Source organism: Eubalaena glacialis, chromosome 3 (assembly GCF_028564815.1).
Source record: "Eubalaena glacialis isolate mEubGla1 chromosome 3, mEubGla1.1.hap2.+ XY, whole genome shotgun sequence".
NCBI lineage: Eukaryota > Metazoa > Chordata > Mammalia > Artiodactyla > Balaenidae > Eubalaena > Eubalaena glacialis.
The window spans coordinates 119410812-119437705 of NC_083718.1; the positions used below are offsets into that span (position 1 = coordinate 119410812).

General features: G+C 34.5%; 1 protein-coding gene across 4 annotated transcripts in view; it reads left to right on the forward strand.

Moving 5' to 3' along the window:
* COL24A1 (collagen type XXIV alpha 1 chain) overlaps positions 1-26894 on the forward strand; it is a 395517-nt gene that overhangs the window by 85384 nt on the left and 283239 nt on the right. For all 4 annotated transcript variants that reach the window (XM_061183940.1, XM_061183941.1, XM_061183942.1 and 1 more), the window contains exons 13-15: positions 3145-3189; positions 19050-19103; positions 21134-21178. In XM_061183940.1, the coding sequence (XP_061039923.1) occupies positions 3145-3189; positions 19050-19103; positions 21134-21178 (144 nt within the window). The remainder of the gene's footprint in view (positions 1-3144; positions 3190-19049; positions 19104-21133; positions 21179-26894) is intronic.

Below are 26894 nucleotides of genomic sequence, written 5' to 3' on the forward strand. Positions count from 1 at the left end.
GTATATCTAGCTTACGTTGTTAATTACTGTACTGCTTATGATACAATCCTTCCCTGACCTGTTGGAATGAAGTTATTTCTAGTAATTGATGTAATAAATAAACGAAAGTTATATGTCCTTGCAAAATGTCATCATCTTGAATTCAAGGATCCCTGTGACACTATCAATAGGCACAACAATGCCTATAATCATACTCAGTAATTTCGACTAGTTTATATGAATATATCAAGACTGTCTCAAATCATAAATATAAGACCCTTTTGTGATATTCTGCCTATTATAGGTACCATGTCCTAATATTATTAGGCTACTTCAAAATTCTCACTAAAACCATGAATGGTATAGCTAACTGGGTGTTGTTATTATGTTATGAAATATTTAAGTAGAGAAAAGCCAAAGAAAATAATGTTCTAATCACTCCTGAAAACAAATGGGAAGAAAAAGTTCTTTCTGGAAGTCAATAATATACACATGCATGTATATATGAAAAAGTTCTTATATAATTCTATCTGCACTATCCTTAGGTTTTCTGCTGAGATTTACTGAAGCTACTAAAGTTTTAGAAAATAATTATTTTTCTTAAATGCTTGGCTATATTATGTAAAGATGCGTGAAATCCTCATGAAATGAGTCATATTGCTCATCTTTGAACTCTTTTTTCAATAGAGAATATTAGATGAATATTTATTAAGCACTGTTGAATTAAAGTAAATGGATTACTTCAACCATTGATATCTGCTAACTTGTCTGTATATACAGAAATCCCAAGCTACATGGTTCTGACATATTTCTTAGTCCCTAAGGCTTGTAAAAGTGATTATAAGTCTCAAGGGATTTTATCAGTTAGTACGCTTTGGACTGCAAGTGACAGAAGATCCCATTTCAAACTGGCTTCAAAATGAGGAAATTTAAAATAAATGATGATAATGATAACAGCAAATGATTTATCGAATGGTTATGTATATATGCAAGGCGCTGTGCAAATACTACATACGAATTAGCTCCTTTAATCTCACAACACCCAGTGAGATAGGTAGTATTATTTTTCTCACTATAGATGAAGAAAATGAGGCATACAGAGACACACACTTACCTAAGACTATATATAGGTAATAAGAGCAGAGCCAGGATTTGAACATAGATATTCTGGCTCCAAAGACTGAGTACTTAAGTACTATGCCCTACGGCTGCTTCTTATGACCAGAAAGCCATAGGTTAGGTGGGATCTAGGCACAATATGATCCTGAGCACAGTGATATCATTATCCTTCTCTCTGCTTTGCCTTGACTAACGCTGGCTTTATCCTAAGGCTGGTTTCTCATATGATTGCAAGATTCCCAGTGCAAGGGCTAAATATGCCTTTGTTTATGTCCAGCCAGAGAGACAGGGAGACAGAGAGGAGGTAATTGGCTGTTGGGTACAGAAAATAAGACTTCCTGTTTGTCTGGTTGTACCAACTTTGGTTGCATGCCACCTCTGGACAAATAACTATCACCAGAGGAATGGTGGGATCCCATTTGGAAATACAGATGGGATGGATTTCTGAATAAAATCAAGATTTTTGTTATGAAGAAGAAAAGGGGCCACTTGAGTTAAATTAATACATTGAAGCTTTTTTGAATATCACACCAGTTTAAAGGATAACTTATTTTTCTCTTTGGCATACTTCATAAATTGATGGTTGAGAAAAAATAACTCATTAATTGATTCAACAAATATTTACTTTTTTGAAGTATAGTTGATTTACAATATTATATTACTTTTAGGTATATAGCATCTTGATTCAGTATTTTAATAGATTATACTCCATTAAAGGTTATTAAAAAATAATGGCTATAATTCCCTGTGCTGTCGAATATATATCCCTGTTGCTTATCTATTTTAAACATAGTAATTTGTATCTCTTAATCCCATACCCCTATCTTGCCCCTCAATCCTTCCCTCTCCGCACTGATAACCACTAGTTTGTTTTCTGTATCTGTGAGTCTGTTTCTGTTTTGCTATATACATTTGTGTGTTTCATTTTTTAGATTCCACATATAAGTGGAATTATCACACAGTATTTGTCTTTCTCTGACTTACTTCACTAAGCATAATATTCTCTTTTAGAGAGAATATTCTCTTTTTAGATCCATCCACATTGCTGCAAATGTCAGAATTTCATTTTTTTATGGGCATGTAATATTCCATTGTGTGTATGTGTATATGCGTGTGTGTGTGTATATATATATATATATATATATATATATATACACACGTATGGATATATTTATCCATTCATCTGTTGATGGACACTAGGGTTGCTTTCCATATCTTGGCTATTGTAAATAGTGCTGCTATGAACATCAGGGTGCCTGAGTCTTTTCGAATTAGTGTTTTCATTTTCCCCAGATATTTACCCAGGTGTGAAATTGCTGAATCATATGGTAGTTCTATTTTGAGTTTTTTGAGGAACACCAATACTGTTTTCCATAGTGGCTGCACCAATTTACATTCCCACCAACAATGTAGGAGGATTCCATTTTCTCCACATCCTCACCAACGTTTGTTATTTGTGTTCTTTTTGATGATAGCCATTCTGACAGGTGTGAGGTGATATCTCATGTGGTTTTGATTTGCATTTCTCTAATAATTAGCAGTGTAAAGCATCTTTTCATGTGCCTGGTAGCCAACTGTATGTCTTCTTTGGATGCTGGGAAAACTGGACAGCTACATGTGAAAGAACATTAGAACATTTCCTCACACCATATACAAAAATAAACTCAAAATGGATTAAAGACCTAAAAGTAAGATCTGAAACTATAAAACTCTTAGAAGAGAACATAACCAGAACACTCTCTGCCATAAATCACAGATCCAAAAATAAAATGTTTTTTTGGATCTGTCTCCTAAGGCAAAAGAAATAAAAGCAAAAATAAATGAATGGGACCTAATTAAACTTAAAAACTTTTGCACAGCAAAGGAAACCATCAACAAAACAAAAAAACAACCTACTGAATGGGAGAAAATATTTGCAAATAATTTGACTGACAGGGAGTTAATATCCAAAATATATAAATAGCTTATACAACTCAATATCAAAAAACCAAGCAACCCAATCAAAGAAGGGAACAAATATTTACTTTTGACTTTTTCACATTCTAGGGTGCTCCTGGGATCCGTGGAAAGAGGGGTCTTAAGGGAAGACAGGTAATTTAATTCTTGTTTTATGAGGTTCGGTTTAGAGGAGTATAATCTAATTATATGCATATTTCTCACCTGTTAAACTACAAATGTAGTTGTTGTTCTTGTTATCACAATCCATCTCATTCAACAGAGTTTAAAATTTGCCACTTTAACAGCCTATCCAGTAATACCTGAGAATGTGAAGGGGTATTTAGATTAAAAAATAACTCGAAATGTAACACTTCTAACCCATTTAATATACCAGTGGGAGAGACCTTTATCCCCATGACAAGGTGCTAAAATTAAAATGTCACAGGAAATACATGAACAATTTAAAACACTAATGATAGCACTATTCACCCTCATGTTTTAGAGGTTTTTAAAATGCCTGCTTCAGATGTTAGCTCAGAAACTAGTTTCTTATATTTTCATGTTAAAAAAAATCAAGTAAAGTGAATTCTGCCAGATAATATAATAATTTCAGAGATGGGAGGAAATTTTGACATTATCTAATACCCCATTATTTAACAAATGAGAAAACCGTGGTTCAGAAAAAGCATCCTCGGTTATCCTGGCTGTGTTAGTATAGCTAATTAGCCACCTGCTTTTCACTTGTGCTGTTTTTTATTACAATTCAAAGATATTTATTAGGGTAAGACATTCTGTGCTATACTCTGCTCTCTACTCTGTGAGGAAGAAAATTGTCTTTAATAACAGCTTTTCTAAAATTTTGGTGTGTATAATTAAAATCCTGATTATAATACTAAAGGATTACAAATCTCACCAGAATATTCATATCCTTTCAAAGCATTTTATTCTTGGAGCTTTGCAATATTTCTTGAAGATAGACTAGGACAATGGCACTATTATATGGGTGAGGAGAACAAGGCTCAGTGATGTTAAAATACTTGCTCAGAATCACATAGTTAAAAGTGGTAAAATAAAGAATTGAGCCCAGCTCCTTCGAATGTAAATCCAAGATCCTTTTCCTTACTACATAGATATTTCTGCTGTCTGTCTTCTACCTCACACTACTTAGAAGAACATGATTTATTTTTTCATGACATATGGCCAAAATGTGATAAACTTATTTTTTATTGGAGTATAATTGCTTTACAATGTTGTGTTAGTTTCTGCTTTACAATGAAGTGAATCAGCTATATGTATACCTGTATACCCTCCCTCTTGGACCTCCCTCCCACCCCCCACCCCCCACCCCCAATCCCACCCATCCAGGTCATCACAGAGCACCGAGCTGAGCTTCTTGTGCTTTATAGCATGTTCCCACTAGCTATTTTACCCATGGTAGTGTATATATGTCAATCCTAATTTCCCAATTTGTCCCACCCTCTCCATTCCCCCCCATGTCCACATGTTCATTCTCTACGTCTACGTCTTTATTACTGCCCTGCAAATAGGTTCATCTGTACCATTTTTCTAGATTCCACATATATGTGTTAATATACAATATTTGTTTTTCTCTTTCTGGCTTACTTCACACTCTATGACAGATTCTAGGTCCATCCACATCTCTACAGATGACCTAATTTCGTTCCTTTTTATGGCTGAGTAATATACCATTGTATGCATGTACCACATCTTCTTTATCCATTCATCTGTCGTTGGACATTTAGGTTGTCTCCATGTCGTGGCTATTGTAAATAGTGCTGCAATGAACATCGGAGTGCATGTGTCCTTTTGAATTATGGTTTTTTCAGGGTATAGGCCCAGTAGTGGGATTGCTGGGTCATATGGTAGTTCTAGTTTTAGTTTTTTAAGGAAACTCCATACTGTTCTCTATAGAGGCTGTATCAATTTACATTCCCACCAACAGTGCAAGAGGGTTCCCTTTTCTTCATATCCTCTCCAGCATTTATTGTTTGTAGATTTTTTGATGATGGCCATTCTGACTGGTGTGAGGTGATACCTCATTGTAGTTTTGATTTGCATTTCTCTAATAATTAGTGATGTTGAGCATCTTTTTACGTGCCTCTTGGCCATCTGTATGTCTTCTTTGGTGAAATATCTATTTAGGTTTTCTGCCCATTTTTTGATTGAGTTGTTTGTTTTTTTGATATTGACCTCCATGAGCTGTTTGTATATTTTGGAGATTAATCCTTTGTCTGTTGCTTTGGTTACAAATATTTTCTCCCATTCTGAGGGTTGTCTTTTCATCTTGTTTATGGTTTCCTTTGCTGTGCAAAAGCTTTTAAGTTTAATTAGGTCATTTGTTTATTTTTGTTTTTATTTTCATTACTCTAGGAGGTGGGTCAAAAAAGATCTTGCTGTGGTTCATGTCAAAGAGTGTTTTTCCTACGTTTTCCTCTAAGAGTTTTACAGTGTCCGGTCTTACATTTAGTTCTTTAATCCATTTGGAGTTTATTTTTGTGTATGGTCTTAGATAGTGTTCTAATTTCATTCTTTTACATGTAGCTGCCCAGTTTTCTCAGCACAACTTATTGAAGAGGCTGTCTTTTGTCCATTGTATGTTCTTACCTCCTTTGTCATAAATTAGGTGACCATATGTGCATGGGTTTATCTCTGGGCTTTCTATCCTGTTCCATTGATCTATATTTCTGTTTTTATGCCAGTACCATACTGTCTTGATTACTGTAGCTTTGTAGTATAGTTTGAAGTCAGGGAGCCTGATTCCTCCAGCTCCATTTTTCTTTCTCAAGATTGCTTTGGCTATCAGGGTCTTTTGTGTTTCCATACAAATTGTAAAATTTTTTGTTCTAATTCTGTGAGGAATGCCATTGGTAATTTGATAGGGATTGCATTGAATCTGTAGATTGCTTTGGGTAGTACAGTCATTTTCACAATATTGATTCTTCCAATCCAAGAACATGGTATATTTTTTCATCTGTTTATGTTATCTTTGATTTCTTTCATCAGTGTTGTGTAATTTTCTGAGTACAGGTCTTTTGCCTCCTTAGGTAGGTTTATTCCGAGGTATTTTAATCTTTTTGTTGCGATGGTAAATGGGATTGTTTCCTTAATTTCTCTTTCTGATCTTTCATTGTTAGTGTGCATAGGAATGCAAGAGATTTCTGTGCTTTAATTTTGTATCCTGCAACCTTACCAAATTCATTGATTAGTTCTAGTAATTTTCTGGTAGCATCTTTAGGATTTTCTATGTATAGTATCATGTCATCTGCAAACAGTGACAGTTTTACTTCTTCTTTTCCAATCTGTATTTCTTTTATTTCTTTTTCTTCTCTGATTGCCGTGGCTAAGACTTCCAAAACTGTGTTGAATAGGAGTGGTTTCACTTTAAAGATTTAAACATATTGAGATAAACTTATGAAACTGTCAAGAAATGAAAAGTAAACCAAACATTTTGTTTTCTTGCAATTACATTCAACATTAAAGTTAATCTTGTAAGAATTATAACAGCAGAAACTGTACCATCATCATTACCATCATCACCAATTTTTAGTCTCAAGGACTTTGTTAAATACTTTGTATGCCATCTCATTTGATTACACTCTATTATACTTCTGAATGTTAGTATATTATTTCTTTACATTTTATCCCTCTTACACATATCCCAACAGAAGTACCTCTTTTATGTGTCAAATATCTAATCTAAATATGCAGATTGGGCTTTCTCAAAATTGATAGTAGGTGAAGTTCATCTTCTTTATTCTTGTCTTCTCCATTCTATGTCTTGATTTTTTTTCATCCATCTCCTACCAAAGTATGCTGTCAGTAAAAGAACTAATTATTTATGCTACTATATTACTTCCAGTGCTTAAAGTATTACCTTACCCATTAGTAATTATATTTTAAGTATAGTTTAAGACAAAATAAGTAATCTTTAATGGTGGAATTTTAGGCATTGCTGAGGAAACATTTTCACAGAGTCTCTGTGATATATCACTTAAGTAGCTACCATCTTTATTTATTAATATAGCTGGTTTTATATAGATATTAACTTTATCTTTCCTTGGGGGGGCTGCGTTGGGTCTTCATTGCTGCATGCGGGCTTTCTCTAGTTGCAGCGATCGAGGGCTACTCTTGGTTGCGGTGCGCATGCTTTCTCATTGCGGTGGCTTCTCTCTTGTTGCGGAGCACAGGCTCTAGGTGTGTGGACTTCAGTAGTTGCAGCATGTGGGCTCAGTAGTTGCAGCACACAGGGCCTAGAGCACACGGGCTTCAGTAGTTGTGGCACACAGGCTCAGTAGTTGTGGCTTGCGGGCTCTAGAGCGCAGGCTCAGTAGTTGTGGCGCATGGGCTTAGTTGCTCCACGGCATGTGGGATCTTCCTGGAGCAGGGCTCGAACCCATGTCCCCTGAACTGGCAGGTGGACTAGTAACCACTGTGCCACCACAGAAGTCCCTTAACTTTATCTTGACAATATATAGGTATTATCTACTTCCCTACTCCATAATGAACTGTAAAATCATCCATGGAAATTTATAGATAACTTCTGGTTTCTTACTCCACAGGGAATTATAAAATTATCCAACAGATGCTATTGAGTTCAAAAGAGGAGTTCAAGAAAACTGTGGAAAAATAGTGAATGGAATGATAACTGGGTTCTTTTTTTTGAGTGCACTGTTCTTTATATTATAAAATTTGTAAAGTTTTATTTCTTTAAAGATATATGCCTTTGTAATAGATTTAGATCTTGGAAAAATTATATTTGAAAAACACATGCATTCCGTTTTTCCTAAATAGTGTTTATTATAAAAAATCTGTCTAGTGCTGTACTGTGTCATGTATGCTATATGTACTTTCTCTTGATTTTACCACAAGATGATTTGACCATGTTTATGAGGAAATCACTGTACTTAGAATAAGATACAGTTACACCCACAAGTCAAATTATGCCAAGGTTGACCTCAGAGACTCTTCCAGAATATTATCCTATGCATAAATGCTCCACCATGTTCTGTTTATTATAAGTAAAATCATCTTCAGATATCTTTGACATTAAGTAAGGGCAAACATATTAGTATGGGATATTATGTGGCATGAGACACTTATATTTCAATTTAGATGATTCAAATTCCATGAGAAGAATTGTCACTTATTACTGTTTTAATAATAGTAAAAGGAAGATATCTTTTGCTAACATTTCCACTCTCTTTGATGTGGAAAGATATTAGGTGTGTGAATACAAATATGGCCATTTTCTCTTGGTCATTTATTAAATTATGTATACTATTTGTTGTTATATATGAAGTAGATATTCAAATACAGAAGCAGAATTAAAGGATCCAGGCCAAAATAAAGAGCTGACAGAAACCATACATGTGAAAGAAAATACAGAAACCTGGAAATGCTGAAATCTAAAAAGGACCCATATTTAAGAAATTTTTGGCTAAGCATATGTCAAAGACTGTTATGTCAAATCTTCTGCTGGTTTCATAGCTATTTAGAAGTGTAGGTTGGTGCTTCATTAAGATACAGCTATGTGGATCCCATCCATGTTATTTCACTTACTGTCCTTAGAATAAGATGTACTTTATTATAATCACCACTCCCCTTTAATTAATTTAATTAGTCTTACATTGTAAATGAGCTTGTTTCCTCAAATTTTAGGTAGATACAATTACTCAGTCTTTGAGCATAGCATATGATTCAGTTTTTTAAAAATTGAAGTATAGTTGATTTACAATGTTGTGTTAGTTTCAGGTGTACAGCAAAGTGATTCAGTTATAAATGTATGTATTCTTTTTCAGATTCTTTTCCATTATAGGTTATTATAAGATATTCACTATAGTTCCCTATCCTATACAGTAAGTCCTTGTTGTTTATCTATTTTATATATAGTAGTGTGTATCTGTTAATCCCAAACTCCTAATTTATTCCTCCCTTCTCCCCCTTTCCCCTTTGGTAACCATAGGTTTGTTGTCTATGTCTGTGAGTCTGTTTCTGTTTTGTAAATAAGTTCATTTGTATCACTTTTTTAGATTCCACATATAAGTGATATCATATATTTGTCTTTGATTACTTCACTTCATATGATAATCTCCACATCCATCCATATTGCTGCAAATGGCATTATTTCATTCATTTTTATGGCTAAGTAATATTCCATTATATATAATTAATATGTATATTAATATATATATATTCCATATAAAATGGAATATATGTGTATATATATATATACACACACACACATACACATATGTGTGTGTATATATATATATATACACACACCACATCTTCTTTATCCATTCCTCTGTCAATGGACACTTAGGTTACTTCCATATTTTGGCTATTGTAAATAGTGCTGCTATGAACATTGGGGTACATGTACCTTTTCGAACTACAGTTTTCATCTTTTCTGGATACATGCCCAGGAGTGGGATTGCTGGATCATATGATAACTGTATTTTTACTCTTTAAGGAACCTCCATACTGTTATCCATAGTGGCTGCACCAATTTACACTCCCATCAACAGTGTAGGAAGGTTCCCTTTTCTCCATACCCTCTCCAGTGTTTACTGTTTGTAGACTTTTTGATGATAGCCATTATGACTGGTGTGAGGTGATACCTCATTGTAGTTTTGATTTGCATTTCTCTAATAATTAGCCATATTGAGCATCTTTTCATGTGCCTGTTGGACATGATTCAGTTTTAAATAATTATTGTAACATGTAATTTGTAGAATAATAGTAACTCCTTTTAGATAACTCCTTAAATTTTATGTAACATATTACACTTATATTTTTAGAGTCTCTGAAATTAAAGCCAGAAACTGGTAAAATAAATTACTTCACTTTCTGTATTATAAAATATGAAACACTCTGATAGTCAAAATAGTGAAGGCAGCAGGCATAGAAAACTTCAAAATCCAAGTTTAGGTCACTATAAATATAAGCTTTTTTGGATTACTCTATTGGTTTCTAACCTGAGTACTAAAGCTCTATGTTTGGTGTGAATAGTTTACAAAAATATGAAAGTGTATATGTATTGACATGACATCATATACCTGTGCAGCATAGAAATATATAGGGGAGTAGTCAAAGTCCTGTCCAAAATTGTTAGTAATATTGCTAAGCTTAAGTTTGGGAAGATGTTGCTATAAATCATATGCTCATACTGGTTGCCAAAGAATCACTTATTTCCCTGAGTAAACACTAAGCATGGAATTAAGTTGTTGTGAGCCAGCTTCCTTAGTGATGTCTGTATTGTTTTAATGAAATTATACTTACAGGTAAGAGATATCCTCTCCTAGACAGTATAAATATTATGTGAATGCTGTTGAAAATGGATACATTTTAAAATAACATATTATTTTGGTTGTTTGAGTTATTTATTATTTAGCCTTATACTGGTATTTTTTACATTAATGTTTGTGTTAAGTTATTTCATTTTAAATCTTCCCAGAAAACTCTTTCTTCCCCAAAATAAAACATTGTATTTATTCAGAGTTTGCAGATAGAGTTCATATTTATTTGTCACATAATGTGTTTTTGCTTTTTCAATCAGGAAAAGTAAAAAACTGGTTTTGTTAGGAATTTGGTATATTTTAGGATCAGACTATGTAAAAGTAGTTTTATTAACAAATTCATTTGTTCCTTAGTCTTAGGTTGTTGACATTTGAGAAGTGGTTTTCTTCCTTGTATTGTAAACTATTTTTGATTTTAAGATCTTAGTATTAGGTACTTACTAATCACAATTATTTTTAAATGCCTTATGTAATCAGTTACATATTAGTCAGTGTTTGTGTACTCATGCTTTTTGATATTGAGATACTATAGTTCTTACCTCTTCCTTTTCTTCCCTCCTACACTCCCTATAATGTCACAACTGGATCAAAATCCTTTTTGTCAGTTAATACTAGAGATCTTAAAAACAAGATAGTAGACAATCTTTATTGGTGAGGACTCTTTTTAAAACACCAAAGAACTCCTGTTCTATTTTACATGTTTTACTGTCTTTGAGAAGCTTCTTGGAGCATATGATATGAACCAAATTATTTAAAAGCATAAAACCATCCGCTGATTTATAATAGAAAAGAAGAATGCTGTTTAAAAAAATGGGAGACACAGGGAAAGAGGATATATATGTATTTGTTAACTTCATATTTTATATATGTTACTAATTCCAAGTAGCTCTCTTTTTAGTGCAAAGTTTCCAAACTTCATTCTGTAGTGCGCAGTCAGGAAATTCTATAGCTGCTATTAAAAAAGCATTTTACAGGGCTCCCAGATTGATTTAATCAGTAGTCTCTTGTAGTAAGTTGAAGCAAATTTATGTAGCTCCACGACCTAAAATATCTGTGCCAGAACTGATTTTTCCAGGATTGAAGGTAACGTGGTATTGGAGATTTGGATTGACTCTCAACAGTACCTAGGAAGCTGTTGTCAAAATACACAGGTTTTCTAAGGACTTTTTCAGATCTGATAATAATAGATTATAAATAATCAAATCATATTGTACTTGAAGTTTGACAAAGAGCAAAAGAGTACTCAGTTTTCTTCCTATGAATATCAAAATATCGCAGCCTTAGAATAGTGAACAAAGTAACACCCTTAAGGCACCGGGACTTCAGAGATGTTTACTTTTCCAACTATAGAAAGGAGTGTCTCCTTTTCTCTTACAGCTTTCTGTTAGAAGAGTCTATTTAAAGTAAACTGTATTTTGGCTTCTAACTCCAGTGTTAGAATTTCAGAATATAAAATCCTTCTGTGAGACATCTGTTATTAGTTCTATCTTTAGCCCCAAACAATCTTAAATACGTATTGCACAACCGTGTTTCAAATACATACATTTTATGGAGAATTTGGAGACAGTGTTTTCTTTGTCCCAGGAAAAGTTTGAAGTTAATTCATAAAGAAAGAACTACTGTTGCTAGAGCATTACCAAATATTATCATTAATTTTTCAGTGATTCTGCCTCTTTCAGGAAAAATGTATTTTCTGGATTCTACTGGGTTGATCTGTAGTAACTATGTTTGGCTAACTATAGTTTGACAAGATGTATGAAGAGACCAGTACTTTGAATTAAACCCATCTTCAAGGTCGGGTCAGTTACTGAGAGAAGAGGGATGCCCAATGAACTATAGTTGGTAACTTTGGGGAAGTCCAGGAAGAGCATGATTTCATAGAGGTATGACACCAACAAATGGGAATTCAGGCAGGCATTTATTTTCAGGGTGGATAATGTAAGGGAAAACTCAAGAGAGTCTTGTAGGTTATCAAAATCAGGAATGTGGAAATGTGAGTGCAAATATGGAAGTGAGGTTTGGCTTGGCTTGTATTCTCAGTGTGGGAAAATGGCAAGAATGAGGCGTGGCCCTTATGATTGAGGGATAATGTGTGACCAAACTCATTCTTGAACACAGGAAAAAGGCAGATTCCAATTCCCAGAATTAGAGTACAAGCTGGTAACCAGTCTTTAAAAGCAAGGCAGGAACTTGAGCCTGAGAACTGAGGCCCAGATCATAGCTAGGTTAACAGTAAGCCTGACTTGATGCTAAATCTCCAAGAATTTGTCTAAAACCCATTAAATTCCTACCTAAGTTTAAAATTAGTCTCAACTGTTAAGACATGGTTGACCTTGAAGTGTGGATCAAATTGTCTTACCTATAAGGAAAAGAAAGAGGCAGAGGCTGGATTATCACAGAGCACTTTACACTCTAGCCTTTACCTACAATAATTGTGTTTCCCTTTGAAGGATTTTAAAATATCAGGATTTTCTAGTAGTATGTATTCATGTGTAGAATGTGTAAAATTAACCTCTGGGTTTTATGTTAGTGTGTCTAGTCCTAGACAATTTAGTGCAGTCTTCTGTTTTCATTGCTTCATCTTGGAAAAAGTTGAATTTCTTTTTTTATTGGTAATGCCTGTTTACTTTATCACTAATGCCTGTTTAGTATATATGTCTTTTATGATAATTTTAATTTATCTCTACTTTAGATTGAATATATTGTTTCTAAACATTTGTTCTTTAGAAAGAGCAAAATGTGTTCATAGTTAATTGTAGTCTTTAACAGAAAAATTTTGCAATGCTTTTATTTTTTAATTCCATAAATATAGTCACCAGTATTTTATGGTTATTTTAGTCCTCATGTTTCTCTAGTTATTTTATATTCAGTGTTTTTCTAATGTCTTTGTAGAACTAGGAAAATAATTCTTTTACTAGACTCCCTAAGCAATAAGTTTTCCACTGTTTCCTGATATTTAGCTATACCACCAAATATAGTATCTGTATGTAGTCTACAATATTAACACCACATATATATTCAGGCATACCAAGTCTAGAATACTTCTTTTGTTCTTAATGTTTGATAACTACCATGTTTGATAACAGTACCATCAGACCCAGGCAAGAGAGAAACTTGATCTGGGCTCTGCACTTTAGAGGACCCTGTACATCACAAACAAATAAAATAAAATGTATTTAAAAAACACATGATTTTCCCATCACTCAGGATTTAGCACTTAGCATTGGCATTGTATGACCTATAATCCTAGACATCCATTCTTGTTATTACGTATTAGTTACCTATTGCTATGTAACAGATTGCTCCATGTTAGCGGTTTAAAACAGTAATAATAAATATATATTATTTCTTATAGTTTCTGTGGGTCAGGAATTTGGGAGTGGCTTATTTGGGTGGGTCTAGCTTAGGGTTTCATATGAGGTTACAGTCAAGATTTTGGGCAGGACTGCAGTCATCTGAAGGCTTGACTGGGGCTGATCTGCTATTAAGGTGGCTCACTTACTGGCTGGTGGGAAGTCTCATTTCCTCCCCATGGGGAACTCTCCACATGGCAACTTGAGTGTCTTCACAGCATGGCTGTTGGCTTCCACCAGAGCAAGTGGTCCATGGGAGCGAAGTGAAAGGTATAGTGCCTTTTATGACCTAGCCTAAGAATTCACATTCTGTTACTTCTATATTCTGTTAGTCACATAGGCCAACCAGGAGTCAAAATGGGGGGACACTACACAAGGGCATTAATACCAGGTAGTGAGAATCATGAGGGTCCATCTTTGAGGCTGGCTATGAAAGTATTTTAATAATGTTCAAGGCTCAGAGAAATTCTTCTCCACATCTCTTGCTTATAACCTCACATCTGAATACCATGAAGTTTTGTAGCTGGTACCACTGCCAGCATTAGAGACGGAAACTGCTTGAGATTGCGATGAGGACTGAGCAGGCAGTAGAAGCACTTCAGTTGAGGAAAGATGAATTTACTTATCTAATTCTCCTTTTAGTGTGAATGCAATAGGCTCTTGTATATTGAAGTACTGCTTCAAGTAATGCAAACCTTCTATTTTCTTGCTTCTCTTTGTGTTCTGATTTTTGCTTTCAGAGGTAGTAGAACTAGTGCAATATTTGCAATAGCTGAGACTGAGAAATTCCCAGAGACTGAGAAACATTTTGTATTATTAAACAATTCATATTACTCTTAAATTTTGTATATCATAGGTATAGAAACAAAATTCATGAAGCATGATAAAAATTGTTTATGTTGGCAGCTAGATGGATAGGAAATGGTAGAATTATGCAGTTTTAAAAAGATATTTAATTAGATTACAGTAAAAATTTTAAAGTAAATATAAATTTTTAAATTTATTTAACTGATATTGATTATTCATTGATTATAATTTTCAATAGAGAATTAAAAGCAGTAGAAAATCTTCAAAAATATTATTTACTTAAATTTTTAAAATCTAGAAACAGTGTGAGAAGTCTTACATTGAGCATTACCACATAGTAAATTGTACAAATAGGACTTTATTTAAAGTAGTTTTAATTACCAATTGTATTAGTTTTCTATCTGTTGCTACATAACAAATACCACAAACTTAGAAGCTTAAAATACACCCGTTAATAAATCTCATAGTTTTCATCAGTCAGCAGTCCAGATACTACTTACCTAGGTCTTCTGCAGTCAAAGTGTCAGCTGCTGCATTATCATCTGGACGCTTGACTGGGGAAGAGTTCACTTCCAAGCTCATTCAGGTTGTGAGAAGAATTCATTTCCTTGAGGTTGTAGAACTAAGAGGCCCTGGCTCTTTGCTGGTTTTTGGCTATCGCCCAACTTCAGGTCCTATGGACTGTCCACAGTTCCTAGAGGTCTTTCACAGTTCCCTGTTGTGTGGGCCTCTCCAACACAGCTGCTTATTTCATCAAACTCAGGAAGACTCTAGCTCCAGGCTGCTAAGATGGACTCTTATATAGTATAACATAATCACATCATTGGCATCCCATCACCTTTGCTCTATTCTGTTTGTTAGAAGAAGCAAGTCATAGTCCCACCACACACAAAGGGAGGGTATCATACAAAGATGTGGGCAACAGGAGGTAGGAATCATTAAGAGTCACCTCAAAATCTGTCCACTACATTGATCAAACAGTGGAAATGAGCAAGAAAATTATTCATAACTTGAAGAGATCAAGTGAAATCCCTGAAATGTCATATTCTTTACAAAATAAAATTTTACAACTGATCAAAACAATGAAAATGTAAAAAAGAGAATTATGTTCACAGAAGTAACAATGCAACTCCGGCATGCCATTTATTTACTTGTTTATTTGTTTGTTATTGAAGTATAGTTGACACAACATACAGTGTTGCGTTAGTTTCAGGTTTATAGCAAAGTGAATCAGTTATACGTACACATATATCCACTCTTTTTTAGATGTAATGGCCCATATAGGCCATTACATAGTATTGAGTAGAGTTCCCTGTGCTATACAGTAGGTCTTTATTAATGATCTATTTTATATATAGTAGTGTGTATATGTCAGTCCCAATCTCCCAATTTATCCCTCCCCTCCCTTTTTCCACTGGTAACCATAAGTTTGTTTTCTATATCTGTAACTTGATTTCTGTTTTGTAAATAAGTTCATTTGTACCATTTTCTTAGATTTCACATATAAGTGATATCATATGATATTTGTCTTTCTCTGACTTACTTCCCTCAGTATGACAGAGAAGATGATTATTACATTCATGAAATTGGCAAGTTGGGCAAAAAGGGCAAAAACTCAAGCTTTCCTATGGATGATTATCCTGGAAAATGGCCATTATATCCTTTGGTAGTAGGAGGATATTTCTAAGAGAACACAGTTTGATTAAATTAGGGGTTATAATTTTCCACTAAGTAAATATGAGAGAAAATTTAGTATTTCATTTTGCAACAAATTCTTTCAAGTGGAGAAAGAAATTGTAGAAACTGTGTCTTTTGTATTCGAAGTTAGAAGGCAGAGTGTTTTGTCACTACTGTTCCATATTTCACAACCAGTCTTTAAGATCATTTTTTTTACAATGAAGATATATGGTTGCAAATACTTAGGTTTATTTTATTAAAGGAATTCAGAGCTTTACCTGCAGTAAAAAAAAAAAAAAAAAGCATATAGTTGCCAAAATTGAAATAACAACTGAATAACACTGTACAAGCAGTGACATATTTAACAATATAAAACATTGGCGTGATTTTCTTCAAAAGAAAATATATGTCCAATATGTAGCCAAATGTAATGATGCTTTTTATGGCATTAACTGTACTATATTTCATGAAACAAGAAAATGTAGGAATTATTTCAAATATTGATGACACAATGGTCAACATGTAAGATGGGTTAAAACAAAAAGATATCTCTATCTAGAATAGAGAGTTAAAAATGAACTGCTTAATGCGTAGTAAAGTGAGAAGAGAAATAATACATAAACAATTTTAAAGTAGGTGTATTCTCAGTTCAACTAAATTGTTTCAGGGGCAAAGTGAAGTTGAACAGCTAATATTTATTATACGTATTATTGAACTACCAAAAGAATAGGAAGTTGAAATCAATAAGTGCTTATTTCATTGTTTTCATGCTGGTTGTAGAAAATACAGGCTTTGTGATAAGTGGAGAACTAATCACAGTTCTCGCCCTTCTCCTAGCAGGGAGAAATCACTAGTTCTGTGGGACGCTGAAATGGAAAGCAGCTCCTCCCACTGGATGAGGGTGGGGGGCCGGTCGGTCCCAAAGAGCACATCCTCTAGGCAATCCTGAGTGAGTCCCCAAAGATGTTTTCAGCAATCCCACTCCTTGTCCAGACCAATTGTTTCCTCGTTTTTTGAGAAAAACTTTATTAAGATGTAATGTACATACCATAAAATTCACCCCTTTAAAGTGTACAATTCAGTGGTTATTAGTACATTCATAGACTTGTGCAGCCGTTGCACTAATTTTAGAACATTTTCATCACCTCAGAAAGAAACCCAATATTGTAAGCAGTCACTCTCCAGTTCTTCACCACATCCCCAGGCCTCGACAACCACTAATCTACTTTCTACCTCCATAGATTTGCCTATTTTGAACATTTCACATTAATGGAATCATGCAGAATGTCCCCCATTCTTTATTATTTCACTGGGGTTTCTGGAAAACCTACTTATGATCCATCTAAAAAGTCAATCATCTCTTATGTTTCAGATTTATTACAGTATTTTTCTTCTACTTTTTCCATTACCTGTGTATCATAAATACTTTCAAATACCCATAATAATTCATACTGTATGGAATGATGTATTGCAGATTTGTGAGCTTATTGTCAACAGGATTTGACTTCCAAGGACAATGAGAGCAAAATGCCTGCCTGAATTTCAACTGACTTTGAAGGGGGTATGGCTGCAATATGTTTGACTATACAGATGGTTTTTGCATTATCCTCTGATTACAAAATAAGAGAAACCACTCCTACGAGTTAACTATGTCTTAGAAACGTCATATCTTTTTTTCCATTGTTAAACCATCTTTTCAGCTTAGCCCATGCGTGTTTATACTAGTGAACCAGTGATTTTTGGCAATCTGTTGAACACATAATATTTAATACTGGCTTGCCTAAATAAAATATAAGAATCTAATAATGTACTTTATTTCGTTAGCCTTACAAGTTTTTAAAAATGAGTGTTGTCAAAGTGTTCATAATAAGTATTATAAAGAATTTTGTAAAGTAGCCTTTTAAAAAGGGAGCTTTGAAGTTGATAAACTCAATGGTAAATCTCTAGACAAAAACTTTGAGTATATAAAGCAAGAGTAACTGAGTAATTGAGTTATGTTACAATAGAATTTATAATGAGGAAGTGTGTTAATTTACTGTCCTTCACAGTTTTACTGTGTAGAATTCTCAATAGACCTTTGGGAAGTTTATATTTCAATCGCACTTTTGTATTTTATATTTTGTATAAATTTTGTATTTACAATATTTATGTGCATTTTCCCTTTCCTTAAATGATGTTTTTACATGTTGTATTGTATCTTGGAATGATGAGTTAAAGTATTCAATATAGCATAGTAGAATGAGCACTGACTCTGCAATCAGACTGCCTGCATTCAAAGCTCAGTCCCACCCAACACTAGTGGGTGCAAGTGACTTAACCTCTCTGGGCTTTAACTTCCTCAACTATGAAGTGAGGATATTAGTACTCATTGATTAGACCTACTGTGAAGATGAAATGAAGTAGTGCATATATAATAATGTGTATAAAGCCTTTAGCCAAGGTAAGTGTGCTAAGCACATGCTAAATATTAATAGTCATTTCATTCTCTGTGGTGTGTGTATAGGAACAGCATGAAGTAGTGGACAAAACTAATGGATTGGTCAGCTGGAAATCTTGGTTCTGTTTCCTCTCATTCAGTGATTCTTTACATAATGGATAACAAATTTCTATTTTCTCCAGCTTAGCTTTCTGTATATATTGAGTGGCATGTAAAATAATTTTATAAACTATAGAAATATTGTACTTAAAATCAATTAAGTGTTATGCAAAACAAATACACATTTTTGTTGCACTATAATTTATAGGTTAGGAAATAAATATTTCCTATTACTAAGTTCCTTATCAGAAAACACAGCAAAAATGAATTCTTTATCTATTTTGGCTTTAATAGCATTTCTTTCTTTTTTCTTTGGGCCAGGGTTTTCCAGGTGACTTTGGAGACAGAGGCCCTGCAGGTCCTGATGGCAGTCCTGTGAGTAAATTGTGATGGTCCACCCTCGCAGTCTAACATCACTCAAGACTTCATAGCAACTGTACTTGCCATTCTCATTACCACATTCCTGATAAGCACTCTAGGCCAGACAGTTTTGATACCACTGAGCACATTCCACTTTGTGGTTTTACAGCATGGGAAATAAGACAAAAGTGTTATAAATTCTGTCATGAGAGATAATCATTAAAATTAATTATTTTGACCATGTTAAACATAATTGATTATTTAAAATATTAGAAGTATACAATCACGATACTGACTTGTATATTTGTGGGGAGCGGCATGGGGAAAAAAGCCTTTCATGTACATCAAGGTACTAACAAGCCTCATGTAAAAATTGTGCATTTGGTGATTGCTCTTTTGGACTCAAACCTGTCATTGATCTACCTTACTTTTCAGTATTTTATAGAAAAGTCTTTTGGGGGGATTGTTTAGATATCTATGTTCAGATTAGGGAGTTAAAATTCTAAAATTAGTTTAATTATATTATCAAAGGATGATGATGGAATGCTGTTTTTTGACACTAGGCAGAAATGTCTTTACTTTTTGCCCTCAAAAAATGGCTGTCCCCCAATATATGTCATGTACACATTGTTTTCATAAGATTTTTAAGGTGAATTAGAATCAACTACTAAATCCTTGGATCATAAATTAGGAATAGTTCCTATATTTAGACTATGTAAATTATTAGCATTTATGCTTAAAATAAAGTGTTTGAAAATAGTTTCTTTTTTATTTTTTTCTAAATTATAACTGTATTAGCTTATTCAGTGAATTTAGCAAAAGTTTTATTTGTTATAAGGCTTGGAAGATAAAATAAGAGTAGAACTGATTTCCAAACAAATTGTTAAAAAGTTGAATCATGTCTTAAGTAGAATGTTTACCATCTTATTCTTGCCCATGATTCTGGGGAGCTTCCCATTTCAGGCATAATAAAGTAAAGCATTATTTACATTTTTTCTTTAATACCATTTATGTCCTTGCATACCTAGTGTGAAGCCATCTTATTTAATGTTTTGTCAGTTAAATATACATGAAGTTTGTTAGGGTTGGACTCCTAACAATATTTTAAAATTTTCTCTTTGAAGTCTGCTGTTTATATTTAAAATATAATACTTCTGGAAGAGCATTTGGAGTCTTCTTTAGAATGCAAGAATAAATTGGATATTTTCAGTTTATTGGTTTATTATTCTCTATATTTTATATTGTACCTTTGTTTCAAAACAGAATTTGAAATGCAAAAATAAAGAGAGGGTGTATTCTTATACTTTGTACCCTGTAAATGATGTAACTCTGACATGGAGTAGAGTAGGAATTATCACAAAGACTGTAATGATGAGTTTAAGACTGTCACAAAGACCCATCATGAATCAACTGGAAAAATTAATATAGATAATTTTAAATCTCATACAAATAATTTAACAAGGTTGGTAATTTCTTACATTTGTATAGTGCTTTAAGAAAATTTTCAAAAGCTCATATATATATATATATTAGAGTTTTAATTACAGTTTTAATTCTATACAAAATGAAAACAAATATTACTATTTCAGTTTCATAAATGAGAAATTTAGAAAATTTAAATAATGTACTTCAAAAGAGCTGATAAGTGTTTTAAATCATCTGAAAATGTTCTTCTCACCTGACATGCTGACCACTTGTCTTTTCATACTACATATAGGCTAATTATGTTTATAATGCTGATTATTAATGGGATTTACTTCCTTTATTAGATACATAGGAGACACAGAGAAATCTATATCCTAGGCTAGGTGGTAGTCCTAGTATCTAAAAGCATGAAGCCAGGGCCACTTTTAAAGAATATAAGCTGCCACCAGAGGTTTGCACTTCTTAGGAGGATGCATAAGAGTAGGGAAGTTGCAGAAGTTAGCTGAAAGAAGGTAAATTTTGATATATTTTTTCCTAGAAATTTTTGTCTTCATCTTTAGAAAATACCCTTAGTAGTTTGGAATCATATTTAACCAATTTTGCACATTTCTCTTACTTAGGGACTTGTAGGTAGCATTGGTCCTCCGGGATTTCCTGGGCTTAGAGTGAGTATCAGATATCATCCTTCTTATCAAATATTTTTGTGTGTATTTATATTTGTTAGATGTGTTTTTAAAACTTTACAAAAATGAAAAGTTTTAGTGTCATTGTTGAACATCAACCTTGCTCACATGTACTTCCCCACCAGATATGCAAATTAGACCAGTAGTATGAATTTTAAAATTAATTATACTTTAGGATACACTGAAATAACAAATTTCTACAGGTTGATGTGTATGTCTATTTGTCTTAAGGATACTTAATCAAGACTCAGTTTCTCCAGAAGTGTAAGACATAGAATAGCCACTTCTTTCCTTTGAGACAGTCTTTCATACCGTCTGGTCTAGAGAGGCAGATAGGTCTAAACAAAAGCACATGATAACAGTAGGCTTTATGAAATAAAATTGAATAAATGGTTAGGAAAACCATCCTGGACAAAAGGTAGGAGCTGGACTTCACCAGTGCCATTAAACATTTTAATACCTAACTTATTTATTGTACTTAAAAAAAGTGACTATATTATTTGTTCACTTAATCAGTTTTTATACAGTGAATTCAACTCTTGAGTTTCACTGAAGTTTCTGATGTCAGCAAAGTACAGTTTAATAAAAGCAATTCTGTGGAGGCCAAAACAATGTAGTCCAGATATGTAGCTCTCTGATAAATTTTTCATTATTCATTGGAGTGAACAGACTGTTACTTTTGATATATCTTCATAAATATATTTCTCTCATCCAAGCATCTGGTTCATGACAGGAAATAAATTATAGATATTTTAGATAAATTTAGAGCCATATGCTTTAACATTGAGCTAGCTAAAGGTAAGATTGACATACTTTTATGAAATGTAAGGAGCCTAATGAAAATAGAATCTTTAAACTATTTCTATTCATCTAAAAGTAGGGCATGACCATTGGCAGAGGTAGGATTTTCTTTAAAAATCAATTTAGGGCTTCCCTGGTGGCGCAGTGGTTAAGAACCCGCCTGCCAATGCAGGGGACACGGGTTCGAGCCTTGGTCCGGGAAGATTCCACATGCCACGGAGCAACTAAGCCCGTGCGCCACAACTACTGAGCCTGCGCTCTAGAGCCCACAGGCCACAACTACTGATCCCACGTGCCACAACTACTGAAACCCATACACCTAGAGCCCATGCTCCACAACAAGAGAAGCCACCACAATGAGAAGCCCACGCACCGCAACGAAGAGTAGCCCCCGCTCACCGCAACTAGAGAAAGCCCGTGCACAGCAACAAGACCCAACGCAGCCAAAAATAAATAATAAATTAATTAATTAATTAAAAAAAATCAATTTAGAGCTTGCTCTATTATGTGAAGTAGGTAATTAAGACTCTAGAGTTTTGTGCCATAAATTATAGCTACGGTATTTTTAGCTTGAACTTGAACACAGGTCCTCTGACTCCAAATTTAATGTTGTTTCCCCACCTTAACTGCCCCAAGTCAGAAGGTGGCAGCTTGGCCAAAGGAATAAGTCAGGAGTTCAGTTATTGGAACTATGGTAAAAATCAGCATAACAAGTTTTAACTGCCCATTTGAGATGGCAAGAATATAGAATTAAGAGTTAAGGAACCTGAGTAAGTCTAGGACATTTAAAGTTTTCTCTTTCATAATAATATTAGTATAGTAATTATAATAAAATCAGCAATAACAGCTCACTTTCATTTAGTATTTTCTATGTGCTAGTCACATGGGTTAGGTCATTTAATTCTCAGAACAACCTAAGACCACTTAGCTTATAAACGTTGAGCCCGGATTTGAAGCCAGATGACATATATCCAGAGTCCAAAATTCTCTCTATTGTGCTATACCACCTCCTTAAAACTTACAATACCTTAACAGATATACTATCTCTCTTAAGAGATTTCTTTAGATGTCATGAGAAGCTCTATGTGAAGGTGGAACCCAAAGAACCAATTTTTTTTTCTCTGAACTTAGAATAGGGCTAAACCTGTAAGTGGTGGTCACTGGTCCTGTCAGTGGGGAGAGATAGGAAGTAGGGGAAGGGAATTGGACTCCAAAGATACTCTTTGTGCATTCTTGATTTAACCTATTAGCATTAAATTGGTTAGCTCCAAAGTTTCTGTTATTATGCTTAAGATCAAGACCAAAATTCTTAACATGGTGGTTCTCATCTGCATCTTGAGAACATACTCTGTGCACTAGCAAGGCTGTTCGTTCTCAAATGTCATGCAGCCTCCCTACTACATGGCCTTTGCACTTGTTTGTCTACCTGAAACACTTTACCTTTACTTTTCTGCCTAATATTTAACTCTTACTCATCTTTCAGTGCCAGGACTTAAAACAGTGCCTGACACATAATAATGCTCAGTAAAAATGGGCTTTCTGTCCTTTCACTTTCTCCACTCACTCTTTGTTAGGTGCGCAGAGATTCTACAGAAATGAAAATGGCTAATGACACTAACAGTCATTTTTGTAGTCATCATCTCTTCTGCAGTACAGAAATGAAAATGGCTAATGACCCTAACAGTCATTTTTGTAGTCATCATCTCTTCTGCAGTGATATAGATGGTACTTTATACTTTTCAAAGTACTTTCACATATGTATCTCATTTGTAAAGTAGATAGAGCAGGTATTATTACTTCCTCTATTCTACATTTATTAAAAATTTTAATCACAACAATGTGAGCACCTACTGTGTATCAAATGCTGAATTAGATGCTAGACCTAAAATTACAAACAAATTAAGATTCCTGTTTTTGGCAGCTTTATAATCTAATGGCAATATCATACAATATGATTACTGCTATAATGGACTAAAGTAAAGCCACTGAGAATGGAGCAATTTGTGTTATCGCCGAAAGTCAGAATAGGCTTCACAAAGGAGATGTCTTTTAAGCTGTTCTGAAGATTATATATGAGTGGTGGTGGACTGGAAAAGGGAAAAGGGCTCTTAGGCAGAAGAACGCTGTATTCAAATGCACAGAAGAGGGGGAAACTGGAATGTTTGGGAAATGAAAAGAGGAGTAGCAGGATGGCAGCCTAGGAAGTATGGGGTGATGGGAGCAGAATGGAAGGAGGTGAGGTTTTGTAGACAATTGAGAAAGATTATGTGAACTTTTGTGTTTCCTAGTAAACAGTTGATCTGTTTGCCCAGAACTACAGCCTCTGCTTTATCTCTCAGGTGTTCCCTTCCAGCAGGTATAGTTTCTGACAAGAGATGATACTGCTTTTTTTAAATTATTTTTTCCATGCAGTTGATTCTTATTGTCATTTGGTTTCTTAATTAGTGGCAGTGATTATCGCCTGTGAGTGGGTGGGAATGGTTGAAAAGCCCAATATGGAATTCAGTCTTTTCCACGATGTGTTCACTCATGAACTGTGATTGGCCAGTGGCTGCTGTTTTGCACAAAGAACCTCTCCTTGGGTCTCTCTGTTTCTTTGACTGACTTTGACTCAAAAGTTCTCTGTTAGTTGTCACTGTGTGGGAGGCTTTTTTGCCGCTGTTGCTATATCCCTGACACCCTCAGCTAAACTCTTATGCATGAAATTATTCCTTCTGTCTATTCCATCTTCTTATGGAAGAGAAGTGTGGTAGGTAGGTAGTGCTGAAGGACTTTCAGGTTATCTTTGTGGAACTGAAAACAGCTATTAACCTATCATGGATCACTTTCAGAGGGCTATAGTTTTTTAGGAGTAGGATTTTCCATGCAACTTGTGACATGCCACAAAATGTCTTATGTTTCTTGGAAGTTTCTATACCCATACCATTTTACTTTCTAATTCTTCATTTTTCTAAGTCTTTTATAATGAATAATTATTTATTTAATAGATCTTTCTTGGAGTATAATTGCTTCACAATACTGTGTTAGTTCTCTTGTACAACAAACTGAATCAGCCATATGCATACATATATCCCCATATCCCCTCCCTCTTGAGTCTCCCTCCCACCCCTCTAGGTGGTCACAAAGCACCGAGCTGATCTCCCTGTGCAATGCTGCTGCTTCCTGCTAGCTAACTATTTTACATTTGGGAGTGTGTATATGTTGATGCTATACTCACTTCGCCCCAGCTTCTCCCTCCCGCTCCATGTCCTCGAGTCCATTCTCTATCTCTACATCTTTATTCCTGCCCTGCCACTATGTTCATGAATACCATTTTTTAATTTTTAGATTCCATATATATGCATTAGCATACGGTATTTGTTTTTCTCTTTCTGACTTACTTCACTCTGTATGACAGACTCTAGGTCCATCCACCTCACTACAAATAACTCAATTTCGTTTCTTTTTATGACTGAATAATATTCCATTGTATATATGTGCCACATCTTTATCCATTCATCTGTTGATAGACATTTAGGTTGATTCCATGTCCTGGCTATTGTAAATAGTGCTGCAATGTACACTGTGGTACATGTCTCTTTTTGAATTATGGTTTCCTCAGGGTATATGCCCAGTAGTGGGATTGCTGGGTCATATGATAGTTCTATTTTTTGTTTTTTTTTTTAACATCTTTTAGAGTATAATTGCTTTACAATGGTGTGTCAGTTTCTGCTTTATAACAAAGTGAATCAGTTATACATATACATATGTCCCCATATCTCTTCCCTCTTGCATCTCCCTCCCTCCCACCCTCCCTATCCCACTCCTCTAGGTGGTCATAAAGCACCGAGCTGATCTTCCTGTGCTATGTGACTGCTTCCCACTGGCTATCTATTTTACGTTTGGTAGTGTATATATGTCCATGCCACTCTCTCACTTTGTCCCAGCTTACCCTTCCCCCTCCCCGTATCCTCAAGTCCATTCTCTAGTAGGTCTGCATCTTTATTATTCCCATCTTGCCCCTAGGTTCTTCTGAGCATTTTCTTTTTTTTTTTTTTTTTTTTTTTTAGATTCCATATATATGTGTTAGCATATGGTATTTGTATTTCTCTTTCTGACTTACTTCACTCTGTATGACAGACTCTAGGTCCATCCACCTCACTACAAATAACTCAGTTTTGTTCCTTTTTATGACTGAGTAATATTCCATTGTATATATGTGCCACATCTTCTTTATCCATTCATCTGTTGATGGACACTTAGGTTGCTTCCATGTCCTGGCTATTGTAAATAGAGCTGCAATGAACATTTTGGTACATGACTCTTTTTGAATTATGGTTTTCTCTGGGTATATGCCCAGTAGTGGGATTGCTGGGTCGTATGGTAGTTCTATTTTTTGTTTTTTAAGGAACCTCCATACTGTTCTCCATAGTGGTTGTATCAATTTACATTCCCACCAACAGTGCAGGAGGGTTCCCTTTTCTCCAAACCCTCTCCAGCATTTACTGTTTCTAGATTTTTTAATAATGGCCATTCTGACCTGTGTGAGGTGATACCTCATTGTAGTTTTGATTTGCATTTTTCTAATAATTAGGGATGTTGAGCATCTTTTCATGTGCCTCTTGGCCATCTGTATGTCTTCTTTGCAGAAATGTCTATTTAGGTCTTCTGCCCATTTTTTATTTGGATTGTTTGTTTTTTTGATATTGAGCTCCATGAGCTGCCTGTAAATTTTGGAGATTAATCCTTTGTCAGTTGCTTCATCTGCAAATATTTTCTCCCATTCTGAGGGTTGTCTTTTTCATCTTGTTTATGGTTTCCTTTGCTGTGCAAAAGCTTTTAAGTTTCATTAGGTCCCATTTGTTTATTTTTGTTTTTATTTCCTTTAATCTAGGAGCTGGGTCAAAAAAGATCTTGC